At 47.3% G+C, this 17,287-nt stretch overlaps 1 protein-coding gene across 2 annotated transcripts; it reads right to left on the bottom strand.

Moving 5' to 3' along the window:
• Positions 1-726: 726 nt before the first annotated feature.
• Positions 727-8,682, bottom strand: Prr15l (proline rich 15 like). Of its 2 annotated transcripts, none has more exons than XM_090350704.1 (2): positions 8,590-8,682; positions 727-1,907 (listed from the first exon to the last, which is right to left on the bottom strand). In XM_090350704.1, exons 1-2 carry the CDS (start codon positions 8,658-8,660, stop codon positions 1,577-1,579), a joined length of 402 nt encoding a protein of 133 aa, XP_090206830.1. In that variant the 5' UTR covers positions 8,661-8,682; the 3' UTR covers positions 727-1,576. The 2 variants fall into 2 exon arrangements, with proteins under 2 accessions (XP_090206830.1, XP_090206831.1); XM_090350705.1 differs by lacking the exon at positions 8,590-8,682 and adding an exon at positions 8,099-8,317.
• Between the last annotated feature and the right edge of the window lie 8,605 nt (positions 8,683-17,287).

The following is a 17,287-nucleotide window of genomic DNA, read 5'->3' as shown; positions in this document are numbered from 1 at the left end:
AAGTCCTGGGTTCGATTCCTCAGCACCACATAATCAGAAAAAGCCAGAAGTGGCACTGTAGCTCAAATGGTAGAATGCTAGCCTTGAGCAAGAGAAACTCAGGAACAGTGTCCAAGCCCTGAGTTCAAGCCCTGGGATTGGGCTTGAAAAAAAAAGTCCCCAAGATTGCCCAGCTACTAAAGGAATACAGCCAGAATTTATATCCTAATCCCAAACCAAATCACTGAGACTTTGGAGTCAGTTGCCAAAGCCTTCGCCCTCTTGGATCTCCTGGTAAATTCTGTTGCCATGAACTGGCCGCTGAGCTGTAACAGACTCCTCCTCTATCCCTCTTCATCCCAAGCCTAGCTTGATCGTGGAGGCAGCAACCCAGCTCCAACATGATCCCATCTAGGACCCTTCTTGACGTTTGAAGGAACACAAAGATCCACTTGAGGTGGGGTGCCTAGCTACTCAGGAGGCCAAGATCTGAGGATCGTCATTCAAAGCCAGCCCAGGCACTAACGTCCATGAGACTTACCTCCAATTAACTTCTAGAAAACCAGAAGTAGTGCTGTGGCTCCAGAGGTAGGGCAGTAGCCTTGAGCTGAAGAGCTCAGGGATAGCACCCAGGCCCAGAGTTCAAGTCCCATGACCGACAAAAAAAAAAAATATCCACTTCATTACTTCACTACATGGAGAGAGACAAAGACAGGGTCATAAATGTAAGATGAGAGCTTTGATAGGTCCTGGGCTTTTACAAGCATCATTTATTATAAAAAGAGAGTCCTACAGTTACTTTTTGAACATAACTTCCAGCCTCCAGGACGCACTGTGGGGCTGATCTGTCTTGAAGACTACAGAGAGAAGGAAGAAGGCAAAACTGACTGTGTTTACCTCTTGCCAGAGGAAACCGCCCCCCTCCCAACACACACACCCTTATCCCTCTTTTGGGGTGGGAGGGAGCCTTTGAGAGAATGACTCTAGCAGCCAAGGCAGAGAACTTGAGGGAATTTCTGGTCTGGCCTGCAGCAGCCCCAGTGAGCCCGGAGTCCACACCTGGGGCAAAGTTCCAGGAAGTTTACCCCTTCTGGGAAGAGGTGAACTCAAGTTCAACGTCTCCACCTCGGGCACCAAGGAAACCACCATCACGTGGCTTCTAGAAAATGTGCCTCTCTAGGATTGGTCCAGGGAGCAGTTACAGGTAGAGGAGGTGAAGTAGCAAGCAGCAATTCAAACACCCTTGACCCTAGGCCCAGAGAGAAGGTGGAGTCCTGCCTGGCACTCTCTTCCCTCCAGGCCATGTCACCTCCCTCCTGACCCTGCCTTTCTCTCCTGGATGGTAGCTTCCATCCTGAACTGGAATGTGTTTGTACTGTGGTCAGGGGAAAAGGGGAGGAACCTGGCATTGCCCAGGCCTTAACACAAAGCCAGGGCACATAAATACAAACCTAAGAACCAGACATTTCCTGCCAGCAGGGATCAACAACCCTCCCATGACGTTATCTATGACCAAAGAGGCCAGGGTGGCGAGCTTCTGTCTCAGGCCGGCTGGTGACAGGGAGCAGGGGGTGCTAGCAGCTTCCTGGGCCCTCCTTCACTGTCCTTTATCTTCTGGATCATCAAAGAGGCTGGGCGTCTCAGCCAGCATGGTTCGAACTTTTTTCTTCTCCTTGAAGCGGCCGGAATTGGAGACTTTCACATGCTTGCCTTTTGTGTTCTTGTCCACAATCTTCTCCAAGCGGGTGTTAAAGTCGCTGGTGGGGCTTCCGGCCTCGGGTCGTGGGGCCTCGGCTCCTCCCTCTGTTTGGGCATAGGTGTCTGGGATCTCGTAGAGAACCTTGGGAGTGGATTTTTTTTTCCGGAGAAAGGTCAGCTTCCACCAACCAACTTCAGTCATGCTGTTCCCGAAGGTGAGGCGGGGCTTCCTGCAGTGGGAAGACACAGGTTAGTGGGTAAAGCTGGTAGGGGCCTTGAACTGGCCTTCTTGAGGCTCATTCATAATCACAGGCTAAGCCAGGCCGCTGGGTGACTCACATCTTTAATCCCAGTTACTCAAAAGGCTGAGATCTGAGGATTGAGGTTTATTTCCAATGAACCAACAAAAAGCTAGATGTGAGGCTCAAATGGTAGAGTGCTAGCCTTAAGTTAAAAAAAAAGCTAAAGGACAGCATGTAGGTCTGGAGGCATAACAATTTTAAAAATAAAGAGTTGAAGGTAGGGCAGAATAAACCTTACATTCAGGATTCAGGGAAGGAGTCTGTGATACAATGCTTTCAAAGGGTCTGGGGAAAAGATCCCAAGAAAACATCAACAGAGATGCTTCTGAACCAGGCCAAGAGACCATATCCCAGGGCCCTGCAGAATTAGAGGGAGCTTTTGGGGCTCTGGGAGCTGCAGTGTAGAGAATATCTTACCAGGTCACCTAGCAACCAGGGTTTTGATAAGCCCCTCCCACTGCTATCTGGGATGGGCAAACTATTGACAGTTCTTACAGACAGAAACACCCACTGCCATTTTATGCACATTTACAAAATTAACAGAGGCAGGACTGATGGAACTGAGATTTAGGAGGCTAAGGAAGGAGGATCCTAAGTTTGAGGCCAGAAAAAAAAAATAGAACTTGTGATACTCCAAGCTATTTGAAATTTCCTGCAGCGATGACACACAGAGCTGAGTACTGGGGAGCATTTGCTAAGAGGAAGGGCTGGGAAGTCCTGGGTCTTGTCTAGCCTCCTAATCACCTCACTTTCCTCATCCATCCCTCTAACCTTGACATTGAGCTCAACCATTGGTACCTGCTCAGAGAGGTAGACAAGGTTGGCAAAGTAAAACCTCAAATAATGGCAGGAATTATTAAGAAAGTAATGGCCCCCTCTGCCCCACCAAGCTGCCACAAGGAAGAAGAGCTAAAGGTCTGGAAGGTACATGGAGCTCAGATGCCTAACTGTCATGGCATCGTAAGTGGCACCTTCCATGGGAGTGCACAATGCAGTGGTGTCCTGACATGCTGTCTCACCTCCCTAAGAAGGTGCTTCAGGCCCTACAGGCCTCACCTTTCACAAAGATGTTTATGAGCAAATAGGAGTTCTGAGAGGTGGGGTTGCTGGCTCCATTGACACCCGAGTTTATGACCGAGGCAGAGGACAGTGAACTGGAGAAGTCAAATCACTAAGCAGAATGATTCCTACTAGATGGAAGCTGTGACCATGAGGGTGCAGGCGCCAGCAGACACCAGAAAGCTGTATAGACAAATGGTTGCTCATTCATGAAACTGTCTCAGCGATTTTTTTTTCTTTTTGCCAGTCCTGGGGGTTGAACTGAGGGCCTGAACACTGTCCTTGGACTTTGTATAGACAAATGGTTGCTCATTCATGAAACTGTCTCAGAAATTTTTTTTTTCTTTTTGCCAGTCCTGGGGGTTGAACTGAGGGCCTGAACACTGTCCTTGGACTTTCTCAAGGCTAGAGCTCTACCATTTGAGCCATGATGCCATTCCAGCTTTTTTCTATGTATGTGGAATCTAATCTGGGTCTTCATGCATGCTAGATAAGCACTCAACACTAGGCCAGACTCCCAGCCCTGTATCAGCAACTTTTAAATTAAGCTTATAAATTGGGTGTTGTAGCTCACTCCTGTAAACCTAGTTACTTTGGACACAGAGATTATAAACTTCATGGCTCCAGGCCAGTCCAAGTAAAATGTGTGGGAGACCCTATCTCAACAAATAAAAATGGGGTGTGGTGGATTATATGTGCCTATCAGCTATATAGACGGTACAAATGGGGGAGGATCACAGTCCAGGCCAAGCAGGACATATTCATAAAATAACAAGCAAAAAGGGTTGAGGGAATGGTTCAAGGGATAAAGCACCTGCCTAACCTACACAAAATCCTAGGTTGAAACTTCTCTACCAAGAAGAGCAAACAAAAAAGCTGATGCTGGATGCTCTACTTCCTGTAAGCCATGATATGAGCAGTTCCATTGTTTTCTCATTGCCATGAAGGGCTGAACCTTCTTTTTTTTTTTTTTTTGCCAGTCCTGGGCTTGAGCTCAGGGCCTGAGCACTGTCCTTGGACTTTCTCAAGGCTAGAGCTCTACCACTTGAGCCTCAGCACCACTTCTGGCTTTTTTCTATATGTGGTACTGAGGAATCGAACCCGGGTCTTCATGCATGCTAGGCAAGCACTTTAACCACTAGGCCAAACTCCTGGCCTCAGGGCTGAACCTTCTTTTTTGTTGCTTTTTGGGTTTTGCCAGTCCTGGGGCTTGAACTTAGGACGTGGGCAGTGTGCCTGAGTTTCTTTTGCTCAATGCTAGCACTCTACCACTTGAACCACAGCACCATTTCTAGCTTTTTCTGTTTATGTGGTAGTGAGGAATTGAACCCAGGGTTTCATGCATTCTAGGCAAGCCCTCTACCACTAAGCCACATTCCCATCCATCCAAGTACATTTCTTTGACAATTAAAATTTAGCTTGGAATTAAAGTCCCTAAGACATTCTTTTTTTTCATATATTTTTTATTGTAATTAATAGAAGGGTTACATTATATTCACCAGATGGAAGGTGCATTACTTCACATACATTGATACCCTTTCTCATGTCATGGTCCCCATTTATTCCCTAAAAGATTCTTATCACCAATTAACCACTGGAAAACTGGTAACAGAACTGTAGCTCAAAGGGGAAGAGCACTGACCTTGAGGAAAAGAGCTCAGAGACAGGGCTCAGGCCCTGAGTTCAAGTCCCACACCAACAAAATATATAAATAAATGCTAATGGTTGGTTTGGGCATAGCTCAGATAGAGCATTTGCTTAGCATGCACAAGGTCCTGTGTTCAATTCTTAACATCAAAGAAACAAAAAAACCTCATGCTCATCAGGTAGTTTTTGCTTTTGTTTTTTTTGTTGGGTTTTTTTTTTTTTTTTTTTGCCAGTTCTGGGCTTGAGCTCAGGGCCTGAGCACTGTCCTTGGTCTTTCTCAAGGCTAGAGCTCTACCACTTAAGCCTCAGCACCACTTCCGGCTTTTTTCTATGTATGTGGTACCGAGGAATTGAACCTGGGTCTTCGTGCATGCTAGGCAAGCACTCCACCACTAGGCCAAACTCCAGGCCCTGGTTTTTGCTTTTTGTGTGTGTGGATCTTGGGGTTTTAATTCAGGGCCTGGACACTGTCCCTCAACTTTTTTTGCTCATGGTTATACCACTCAAACCACAGCTCCATTTCTGGCTTTTTGCTGGTTAATTGGAGATAAACGGCTTCTGGTCTTTCTTGCCTGGACTGGCATCAAACCTTGATCTCCAAACCTCAGCCTCCTGAGTACCTAGGATCACAGGGGTGAGCCCCTGGCCCCTCATCACTGGGTTTTATGAAAAGCCCAGAAAGAAATATTCCAAGCAATTATTAATGGCTATCTTTTGTTGAAGGAATACAGAATGCTGTTTTTCTCCCCTCTGTTTTTCTGATTTCCAGACTTGCCGTAATGAGTACAGATATTTTTAGGTGACAAATTGAATTTTAAGAGTGTATCAAATTCAGGAGAAACAAAAGTATGATTCTGATTGAGGCTTGGCGTGAATCTCTATCATCCTGGTCGTCCCTGTTCATATCTTTTTTTTTTTTTTTTGACAGTCTGAGCACTGTCCTTGGACTTTCTCAAGGCTAGAGCTCTACCACTTGAGCCTCAGCACCACTTCTGGCTTTTTCTATATATATGGTACCAAGGAATCGAACCTGGGTCTTCGTGCATGCTAGGCAAGCACTTTAACCACTAGGCCAAACTCCAAGCCCCTGTTCATATCTTTTTTACTAGAACATGCAAGGAGAGGACTCCTTCCCATTTGGGGTCCAGGAAACAGACCCCATGTTGCCTGCTCTGCCCCTTCAGTTAGACTCCAGTAGCAGCAGAAGCCAAGGGGAGACCTAGTAGAGCTGGCACTTGGAGTGTGGAGAAGAGGGGGAGGGAAATACTTGCAGGCATCTGGAGAGGTGAGTGCTTGGAGGGACAGCCTAAGAAGCTTGCCTTGGCAGCATGCCCCGCCTGGGCTTAGCACCTCCTTGCACAGAACTTGATGTTCCAAAATGGATTTCTGGAAGTTGTTGTAGGAGGGTAAGAAAGAAAGGACAGATTGCTCTCTTAGTCTATGGGTGCCCTAGCCACTGCTTTACCAGCGTTGTCATCCCTGCCCCTTACCCTTCACCCCCTCCCCAGTGCCCATCTGGAGTTACTAGGGCATTGGTGTTGATTCAGAAGATCCCGTTCCTAAACCTATTCTAATCAATCCACTTCCAGCCCCATGTAAGAAAGTAGCTTCTGCCTTTGCCCGTTAAAATACACCTGGTTTAGTGGTTGCCATATTTCAAGTTAGCTTCCGCAGGGCCCAAATCTCCTTGGAATAAAAGCAGATACAGGTCACAAGGAACTTGTTAGGAAACCATAGCAACAGAAATAGCCTTGTCCCCTACCTTGGGGCCTTGTACCAAACCCTCATGTTCTGGATCTGTAGCCCTAGGTTTTCTAGGATGCTCCCTTTTGAGTCTTTCTGTCCCTCTGTCCTGGAGGACAACTGAGCCCCAAAGCAGGTTTTGGCCCTTAAGGCAAGCCTAATATATGGAAATCCAAATTAACAAAATATCATATATGTATGTATATATAGATAGATATAGATAGATAAATAGATAGATTAGACTGTATTGTATATAGTAACCCAGCTATAGGAATCTCTAAATCGTGGGTATAAAAGTGTAGGGCTGGGAATGTGGCTTGGTGGTAGAGAGCTTGCCTAGCATGCATGAAGCCCTGGGTTTGATTCTTCAGTACTACATACACAGAAAGAGCCGCAAGTGGTGATGTGGCTCGAGTGGTAGAGTGCTAGCCTTGAGTAAAAGAATCTCAGGGACAGTGCCCAGGCCCTGAGTTCAAGCCCCCGGACTGGCAAAAAAAAAAAAAAAAAGGGAGGGGGAGGGAAGCCAGTGTAAAATCTGATATTCTGAAAAGGTGATATATCAAAGTTCCCAGATCTCCAACGTTTAAAAACATTAAACAAAAAACAAATTATCTCCAGCCATGTGCCCATGTCCAATCACAGAAGGCCAGAAGAGACTTGGAAAGGGCATGGAGGGGGGATGAAGAGGGCGCACAGAGGGAGAACTTGAGGTTTCATACAGATTCTGCATTTTTTTTTTGACCTCTGTAAAACTTACAGTTTATGCCAAGCCCTGAACAGGCCATGCTGAAGGTTGGAAGGTTGAAGGTTGGAGGCTGGGGAGTTGCTCTGGAGCCATGCAATTCTTTTTTTTTTTTTTTGCCAGTCCTGGGCTTGGGCTCAGGGCCTGAGCACTGTCCTTGGACTTTCTCAAGGCTAGAGCTCTACCCCTTGAGCCTCAGCACCACTTCCAGCTTTTTGCTATGTATATGGTACCGAGGAATCGAACCCGGGTCTTCATGCATGCTAGGCAAGCACTCTACCACTAGGCCAAACTCCCGGCCCCGCCATGCAATTCTTGAGTGATAGAAATCAAACCCTGAGGGTGCCAGTTCTGTAACTGCTGTTTGTATAGCTCTGGGGCCCATAACAGTCCTTACCCATGGGGCAGCCACCCCCTCCCATGACAGGCTTCCAGTGGGGGACAGATCCCCACCACTCCCAAATATATTCTGTGAGCTCTCCTAAAGGGTTCTGACCAGACAGGGCCAGACCCCTTCTGAGCTGGGAGAAGTTAACCATTGACTGAGGTGGGGGTGCAGGAAAGGAATCAAGCTAGCTTGTGCTTCTTGAGATTGTCTTCCTTTTCCTCTGCAAAGCCCTGGATAAGACTGGGGTACCATGGGTAGGAACAGAGAGATGCTTCAAAGAAGATAAATGGTCCAGCCTGGTGGGGGCCAGGGGGTGGGGGAGGTCCAGGGGAATGAACTGGAGCTCAGTAAAAGTTAAGAGTAAAACTTTCTCAGCAGAAGCCCCGTTGGCCATTGGTAAGGACTCTCGTCCACAAGGGTGAATCTGGATGGAGGAGATGCCTGGGGTCTCCCACCCCACAGGGATGGTCAGCTGTGGGGGCAAAACTGGAACCCTGATTGAGAACCATGCTGTGGTTTTCCCCACCATCAGCCCTGTACCTGTAAATCCTGACTGCTGCGAGCTGGAGGCGAGACCTTCCCTAGAGAAGGAGTTGGATGCAGAAGCTGCCTTGGGAACGTGAGCCTGGGGGAGGAGAAATTGCCCCCAAGGTGCCACGCAGGCCAGGTTCAGCCGGGAGAGGTGGGTAGAGCAGCTGCACGTCAGGTGCAAGAGAAACAGGTGCAAGAGCAGGTACCTGCTGTGTGCGGCTCCCGGAGTCAAGGTGAACCTGAAACCCAGCCCCTCCCGGCTAAGTAAACAGAAGCAGAGGCCTGCCTCAGACTAATGAATATTCATCACCCCAGAAATCCAATCCCTTCGGCCTCTGTCCACCCAGAAGCCAGGGTCCTCCTGGGACCTCCAGGCTGGAGGACAGATCCCAAGGGAAGGCTGGGGGTGGGGTGGGGTACAAGAACACTAAAGCCTCTCTCAGTGCCCCCATTCTCTAATATCTAATTGTGCACCCAGCCACCATCAAAATGACCCCTACCCATTTCCTTCTGTGAAGAGGCTCAGCTTCCTTTCCATTGGGACCACCGTCAGGATGTTGCCCCAGGGCATAACAAAGAGTTAAGGGCTGCTTTTCCTGTGGCAGGCCGGGCATCTCTGCTCCTTTGAACTCCCTGAATCGAAACCAATCCCTGGTTAGACTGGTTGGCCGACCAGTTCCCAGGCTGTCTGCTTCCCTCTCCTCAAGTCTCAAGTCCCAGTGCTCCACCACACACTGGCACTGAATGAGGGATCCAGAATCCCCCTCCCAGAATCTCCCTCCCGACCTGAGAGGCCCTACCTGCAGATCTCCTGCCAGGACAAGGAACATTAACCCCTCCTGGCCTGGCCCTGTCTCCAGGCCACCACAACACAAATGTCCTCATTCCCCTCTTCCTGCTTAGAGGTGGGCTTCAGGCCAATGCAGAATTCCATGTGTGTGGGCAGAGGGGCATCGTATTTCTCTCTGCATAGAGTTGTATTTTTCTCAGACTCTCAAAAGGCAATAGTTGCAGTCTACGCACCCCTAAGTATCATCTGTAGCAACAGCTCTCCCAGACTTTCAGTAATTCCATGGATGGGTCTTACAGGCTATGGTAAAATTGGCAGGGCCTGGAATAAACTCTTCATAAAGGTGGAGAGATCTGAGTGTCATGCCCTGAGATCTGAGTGTCATGGTTCAGAGCTATTCTGGGCTGAATAATCTAAGAGATTCCTATCTCTAATTAGTAAAAAGCTGGAAGTAGAGGTGTGGCTCAAATGATAGAGTACAAGCCCCAGTACTGGAAGAAAAAATACACTTTGACTCTTTGGACAGGCCTGGGTCTTGAACTCAGGGCCTGGGCACTGTCCTTGGGTTTTCTCAAGGCTAGAGCTCTACCACTTGAGCCACAGCACCACTTTTGGCTTTTTTTTTTTCTATGTATGTGGTACCGAGGAATCGAATCTGGGTCTTTGTGCATGCTAGGCAAGCACTCTACCACTAGGCCAAACTCCCGGCCCCTATATTTTGACTCTTTAAAAAAATTTTTTTTTTTCAGTTGTGGGGCTTGAATTCAGGTTCTGGGCAGTGTAACTGAGCCTCTTTGTGCTCAAGGCAAACACTTTACCACTTGAGCCACAGAGACACTTCCAGTTTTAAGTGCTTAATTGAAGATAAGGGTCCCACTGTTTTCTGCTCTGACTGGCTTTAAACTGCAGTCTTCAGAGCTCAGCATCCTAAGTAGCTAGGATTACAGGTATGAGCAACAAGCACTTGGCTTAAATTAATTAATTAATTTATTTATTTTTTCCAGTCCTGGCTTGAACTCAGAGCCTGAGCCTTGTCCTTAGGCTTTCTCAAGTCTAGAGCTTTACCACTTGAGCCACAGCACCACTTCCGGCCTTTTCTATGTATGTGATACCGAGGAATTGAACCTGGGTCTTCTTGCATGCTACCATTCTACCACTAGGCCAAACTCCAGTAAAAATGTTTTAATTATTATTGTAAAGGTGATATACAGGGTTGCAGTTACATAAGTCAGGTAACAAGTACATTATATTTTGCCTCTTAACTAGTCAACTCTCAGTGTCCTCTCCCCCTTTTCCACCCACGGCCACCATCTTCAGCTTGAACTCAGGGCCTGGGCACTGTCCTTGAGCTTTTTTTGCTCAAGGCTAGCACTCTACTACTTGAGCCAAAGTGCTACTTCTGGCTTTTTCTGTCTATGTGGTACTGAGGAATCAAACCCAAGCCTTCATACAGGTAAGCACACTGCCACTAAGTCACGTCCCCAGCCCAATTAGTATATTTCTTTTCATGCAGTGTCACCCCTTCCCCTCATTCCCATTTTTTCCCTTCTGTACCCACCTACAAATTGTATAGTTGATTTTCAATGTAGTGTCTAGTGAGTACCGCTGCTGCATTCATTTACCCTTTGTCCCTAGGTTTTGTGCCCACCCTCTAACCCCCCAGATTCAGATAAACAAGACAAAAAGAAACCAAAATGTAAACAAAGAAAAATACTCCTGTTTCCATTTCCTGGAGTTCATTTCAATAAATATTACTTTATATGATCAGAGGCACAGAGGCATTTTGCCAACCCCCAACCTCTATTTTTGCCTCTAAAACTGAGCCTAGGGAGACAATCTGTTTTCCCAGCACCACAGAAAGAGTCCCAGTGAGAACTGCAACCTGAGGGCCACCACATCAGAGCTGGGCTCAGGACCAGAGGGCGTGGAGCACAGCAGTGCAGGCCCAGAGAGACATGCCCAGCCATGGCCTTCAGGGGATTTCTTCTGGGAGCAGCAGGGAAAGAAATGGACTTTGTGATGAGGCTGTGAACTATGAATATAACGCCCTCCACACAGGCCATTTTATTGCTCTATAAAAATGAGCACCTTGGGCTGGGAATGTGGCTTAGTGGTAGAGTGCTTGTCTAGCATGCATAAAGCTCTGGGTTTGATTCCTCAGTACCACATAAACAGAAAAAGCCAGAAGTGGCACTGTGGCACTCAAGTGGTAGAGTGGTAGCCTTGAGGGAAAAAAAAAAGCTCAGGGACAGCATCCAGGCCCTGAGTTCAAGCTCCAGGACAGGCAAAAAAGAAAAAAGAAATAAGAGTACTTTTAAACACTCCTAAAGCTAGGTTCAAATATGATTACACCATACACAAATGTATAGTGTGCAACCTTTTCAGAAATGTGTCCTTGTGGCACAGAGAAAATGAAGCATGCTTAAGGGAGCTCTGAGGACCTCAGGGATTATTGGGGTACAGCCATGAAGCCCATTGGGTTATAATCTAAACTGGCTCCATATTTCCTTCCTCTTACTTGGCTCTGGTCGGGAAGCAGTAGTAGATTCTGCTAGTTTGCCCTAACAGGAAATGCAATGTCCTGAGCCGTCATTCTTCTCTGGAAAGCCAGGACACTGGAGACCCTGCAAGTGCCTAGCGTGGTCCAGGTGAAGAACAAGGTCAAAGATCAGTGGCTCATACCTAAAGTCCTAGGGATTCAGGAGGCTGAGATCTGAGGTTTATATTCAAAGCCAGCCTGGCCAGGAAAATCTGTGAGTTGCTTATTAACCACCAGAAAACAGGAAGTGGTGCTATGATTCAAAGTGGTAGAGCTCCAACCTTGAGTAAAAGTGCTCAAGGACAGTGCTCAGGCCCTGAATTCAAGCCCCATGACTGACCTCCCCCCCAAAAAAATATAAAAAAAGAAAAAAAAGGAGTGGCTCAAATAGTAGAGCCTAGTAAAGGCAGGAAGCCCCGGAGTGGAGGCTAGGCCTTTCCAGAGCAGCCCACCTTCAGAGAAAATGATCCGACAATTATTTCAGCCCCAGGAAAGACATTAAGGGCATTATTCACCTCTGAATATCTGCCCTCCTGCTCACCCCATCCACCAGGCTTCTGGCCTATAGCACCCTTGATTTTCCCTGTCTGCATAGCCCTAAATCTCCAGTGGCTCAAGCCTGTAATCCTGGCTACTCATGAGGCTGAGATCTGAGGATGCTGGTTCAAAGCCAGCCCCGGCACTGAAGTCTATGAGACTCTTATCTCCAATTAACCACCAGAAAACCCAGAAGTGGCACTGTTGCTCAAGAGGTAGGGCAGTAGTCTTGAAATGAAGAGCTCAGAGACAGCACCCAGACCCACAACCAATTAAAAAAATTAAGTAAATACATGAATAAATAAAAATCCTCTTGCCTAGCCAATATTCCTACTTACTGTAGAACACAACCTGTGGTGCAGATATTTCCATAGTTCCTGGTGTCATAGAAGTGTAGTCTTTGTCAGTACTGGCTGTTGAGTTTAAGTTTGCTAGGCTGGTACTCTACCACTTGAGCCATGCCCCAGTCTGGCATCTTAAGTGGTTAATTTGAAAACTAGCAACCTTCTCTGCTGGGACTGGCTTTAAAACATGATCACCCAGAGACTGAAGGGACACAACCAGAACACCAAGCACAGCCATCTACTGCCAGGATACAGAAAAGGCACAGAACAGAACCTTGTGGACACTTTGATTTCAGACTTCCATCCATTTCTACTATGTCTGCTCATTCAGGTTCTCACTGCCTTAGCAATAGTGCTTGGCAAATATTGAACTGGTTTGGTAATGGACTTGCTTTTCCTTCTCTTGGTAGATTGAATTCACTCTCCTGTCAGGATAAGGGAACTGAAATAAAGAAATACAATGTGGAGGGGGGGGGGTCCCAGCTTGGAAAAGCACATTTATAATCCCAGATACATGAGTAATCCCAGAGGCCTACGAAGAAGGTCTAAGATTGGCCCCTGGCAAAAGGAAGGACTCTACCTGAAAAACAAACTAAAAAAACAAAAAAGACACTAAAGGCATGGCTCAGTGGTAGAGCCCTTGAGTTCAAATTCCTGGGGGGGAGTGGGGAGGGGATTCTTAGATGACACATTGGACCCAGTTAAAGAAGTCACTCAGTGAGCTGTTTTTACCCAGATGACTAACAAAGGATAGGGAGGGCATGGCAGGCCAAGGTTAAGAATACAATCAGCCAGGTGTAGTGGTTCACACCTATAATCCCAGAGGCAGGAAGAGCTTGAGTTCAAGGCCATTCTGTACAAAGTTATCCAGATCCTATCTCAAAAATTAAAAACAAAAGGGCTCGGCAGCACATCTAAACTGGTTGAACACTTGTCCAGCGACCTCAGGTCCTGGATTTAATCTCTAGTATAAATGGCAGGGGTTGGGGGGAGGGGGGAGGTACAATCAGCAGCCTTAAGCAGATCCCCCAGCCGACTGGCTCTGTACGGCCTCATCTTATCTGTGCTTAACTTGGATAGCCAACCATCCCTTAGTTATTTATTATTTATTTTATTTATTTTTTGCCAGTTCTGGGCCTTGAACTCAGAGGGCCTGGGCACTGTCCCTGAGCTTCTTTTGCTCAAGGCCAGCACTCTAGCACTTGAGCCACCGATCCACTTCCAGCTTTTTTCTGTTTATGTAGTACCTGGGACCCAAACCCAGGGCTTCCTGTGTGTTAAGGAAGCACTCTAACATTAAGCCACATTCCCAGCCCCATCCCTAATTGTTTTTTTTTGGTCTGTATTTCCTTGCTTTGTGACTCCCAAGATGCTCAAAAGGGTTGATTGTGTATCGTGGGCTGGGGAGGGAGTTAGACACTTCACACGCCTTTTCCCAAGATGCAGCCGTCGTTTCCACTCCTCATACCACCTCCACTATTCAATGCCTTCCTGCACACAGCCACACCTTCTCGCTTCTTCCTGCACAAACATCCATGAAGCTCTTGACAGAATCCATGGCAGGTGTTATGCCAGGTGCTGGGTTACAGAGCTAATCTAGTTTGTGCTCACAGGCTGGTGGGGAAATCAACTAAACACACACACACACACACACACACACACACACACACACACACACACACACACACACACACGTACCCTCAAACATCAAAAGGTCCAGACAAGGCTGCGATGCTTCTAAGATTCCCAGGCCAGCAGCAGATAGACCACACATAACACCCCCCAATAGCATGACTGTGGGCCAAACAATCCGACCATAAAGTAATAGACGAATCAAAAACTATTTGGATGTCAAGGGCGAGGTTTTTATGGCTACGCAGGAGGATAAGTAATGGGGCACTAGTCCAGAATGAGGTGTGGTGAGAAAGAACTTTGGAAATGGGCAGGGACTGCAGAATGGTGTGCTCAGGGAGGGTCTGACACAAGTGAGGAGAGAGCAGAAATCAGGTATAGGCCAGGGAAGAGGAGATGGGGGATCGTGTGACCAAGCTGGCCCAGCAGGCAGGCGTGTAGGAGAGGCATGGGAATCTCACATAGAGAATAAAAATGTAGGCTGAGAAGCCTTGTTTGAATCTCATCTCCAACCAATGCCAGCCAGGTGGGATTGAATGCGTTCCTTAGCTAAGCTTTGGCTCCTTTGCCTTTTAAAACCTGAGCCACATCAAGTCATAAGGAAGGATCGAATTAGATAAGACTCGTAAACCAGTTAGAGCGCCACTGGCACGTGGCACCCAGTTATCATTTAATAAGCAAAATAACAACAACAGTTGACAAGGCAGCCTTATATAAAAGGCTCCTAGCAGGGCTGTGTGATTCCCTTTTGTGAAGCTGACAGCCCAGCCAGCTGTCTTTCCTCCACTTGTCCGTGTGTTCGCTGCCCCTCTCCCGGCATCCCACCTACTCCCCTCAGCAGAGGCTTGAGAGATTCCAGGTCAAAAGTCTGCTCCCTTCCCTTATCAGGAGGCTCAACAAGCTCCACCCCCCCGCCCCCCCCCCCCCAACCGCCAGCCTTCCTGCAGACCGAGTCAATGACCTGGACAACACATGTCCTAAGGTACAGGCCTCAAGTTCCTTGTGACTTTGGAAGAGGCCCAGGCATGTATGTCCTTCTGCGCAGTCTCCTGGAGGCTGCAAGTCAGCAGCTGGGCAGAAATGGTTCTAGCAGATTTGTATTCCACATGAGTCACCTGTGGGTGGAGTGAGGCGCTGGTGGTCTCAGCTTCACTCAGTCATCAGGGCTGGCCTTCCAGTCCTGCCATACCCTTCCTATTGATTCAAGGAGGAGAGCTATCCCTGAGGGTGGGGTAGTGCTAGACTTCTTGGGATAGCTCAGGAGCCCACAACACATAGTTGGAGATCAGTAAGTGTTTGTTTAATAGTGGGGGAGCCCCAGCAATTCCTATTGCCTGAGTCAGGATTCTGAGATGGGAGCCAAATTCCCATGAGAGAGTACTAAAGTAGCCCTTAATTTTGCTCTGTGGGCTATTTCCAAGGATATCTTTCAAGTTCTATGATAATGATTACATGTAATATTTTATATCTATGTATTTTACAAAGCATGAAAATACAGATCTCAAGTTCATTGTAACTGGTCACCAGTGGGTCAGGCCTGTAATCACAGACACTCAAGAGGCTGACATCTGAGGATCACAATTGAAAGCCAGCTGGGGAACAGAAGGCCGTGAGACTCCAATCGGTGCTCAAAGTAGTAGAGCGCTTGCCTTGAGCTGAAGAGCTTAGGGGTTCAAGCCCCATGGTTGACCTAAAACAAAACAAAACAAAAAACCAAAGTGGAACTCAAAGTGGCAGAGTGCTAGCTTTCAGAAAAAAGAGCTCCCAGCCTTGAATTTAAGCCCCATAACTGACAAAAAAAGGTAAATAAATACCTAGAATGTTTATTTATTTAAGCCTTTAAACAGAAATACCTAGAGATAGAATAGGTGTTATCTCTAAGTTGAGGAAACTGTAGCTATCTGAGAGCTGTGGAAATTGTCCAAGATCTCATAGGACTGAAATCTAGGTCTACCCACTAGTGAATCATACCAGGCAGTTCAATGCAAAAATCAACTAAACCCCAGGCATTATGTTGCCACAAGCGGGGGGGCAAGAGGAGAAGATGGCATTCAGAAATGACATACCCATTCTAAAAAGTCCCTGGAAATCTGCCCTTATCTAACCCTCTCCTCATTCTCTTTCCCTGGCTGACTTCAAGTCCTGTCCTAACTCCAGCCACTGTTAGACCACAGATCAGCTGACTTGGACTGGCTCTAAACTGTCCAGTCTGTATGATTCCCCTGAACTCCAAAAGTATAGACCCAAGTGCCCTCTCTCTGCACACTCTACCTGAGGGTCTCCCACCCTTAATAACTCCACAAGTTCAAAGCTGAGGTCCTCTCCTCCCCCTATGCCTGCTCAGCATCCAACATCCTCATGTAAAATGGTGACATGTTCACTCAATACCTGGCTGCCTGTCTCCCCACCCACATAGCCAATCTCTTGCCAAGTCCTATCCATTTTCTTCCTAAATGTCTCTCAAATCCTGCCTTTCCTCTCCTTTTCACACCTTCAATCTCAGGTCAGACCCTAACCTCTGGATAGCAGCCTCCTTCCAGTCTTTCTGTCTCCAGTCTTATCTCTCACTAATCCATCCCTCTTGCAGCCAATCTGTACATGTCCCTCCCTGTCTCAAACCCTTAAAACCCCATCAGAGTTCCTTTCTGTCTGCAAGGATAAAGTCCAAGTCCGTTAAGGAGGCTTCTAAATCAAAGCCTCTGACTATTGCCCCCTTTCCCCCCCCGCCTTCCCCTTTTTCTTAACTGAGAGGCTGGCCTGACACCAACCAATAGTCAGGAGTCTGGTTCAATAGCCCCTTGAAAATGTTCATAATTTTTTTTTTAAACAAGGGACCCTTTGTGTGTGTGGGGGTGTGTGTGGGGGTGTGTGTGTGTATGGGTGTGTTTCCTTGGGCTTGTATTCATGGTCTAGGTGCTGTCCCTTAGCTTGTTTTGTTTTTTGTTGTTGTTGTTGTTTTGCTGAATGCTGGTGCTTTACCACTTGAGTCACAGCTCCACTTTCAGGGTTTTTTTGGTGGTCAATTAGATCTTAAGAGTCTCATAGACTTTCCTGCCTAGACGGGTTTGGAACCGAGATCCTCAGATCTCAGCCTTCTTAGAAGCTAGGATTACAGACATGAGCCACTGACACCTGGCTAAACAAAGGACCCTTCATTTTCGTACTGCACTGAACTCCACTCCACAAATTATATTTGCCAGTCCTACCTGCCAGTACTCCACTGCACCCCATTTGTACTGTGTGGTCTGCGAAGTTTCTAGCAGCAGTCTCTTGAGCTCTTTAAGAGTCAGTATGTTATCTCTGGGATGTTTCCTGGGCTTTCCCTTCCTCTTGTTCCCCTTCCCTGCGCCAATTTC

The sequence above is a fragment of the Megascapheus bottae genome, chromosome 17 (assembly GCF_031878675.1).
Source record: "Megascapheus bottae isolate mThoBot1 chromosome 17, mThoBot2.hap1, whole genome shotgun sequence".
Classification (NCBI taxonomy): Eukaryota; Metazoa; Chordata; class Mammalia; order Rodentia; family Geomyidae; genus Megascapheus; species Megascapheus bottae.
The sequence above is the reverse complement of the archived record's forward strand: the minus strand, read 5'-3'. Positions and strand labels throughout refer to the sequence as shown.

Coding starts and splice junctions, on each gene's coding strand:
- Prr15l (XM_090350704.1), bottom strand. CDS start 8,660: ATGCCCTGGGGCAACATCCTGACGGTGGTCCCAATGGAAAGGAAGCTG. Junction 1,908..8,589: donor CTCTTCACAGAAGGAAATGG/GTAGGGGTCATT, acceptor TTCCCACTGCAG/GAAGCCCCGCCTCACCTTCG.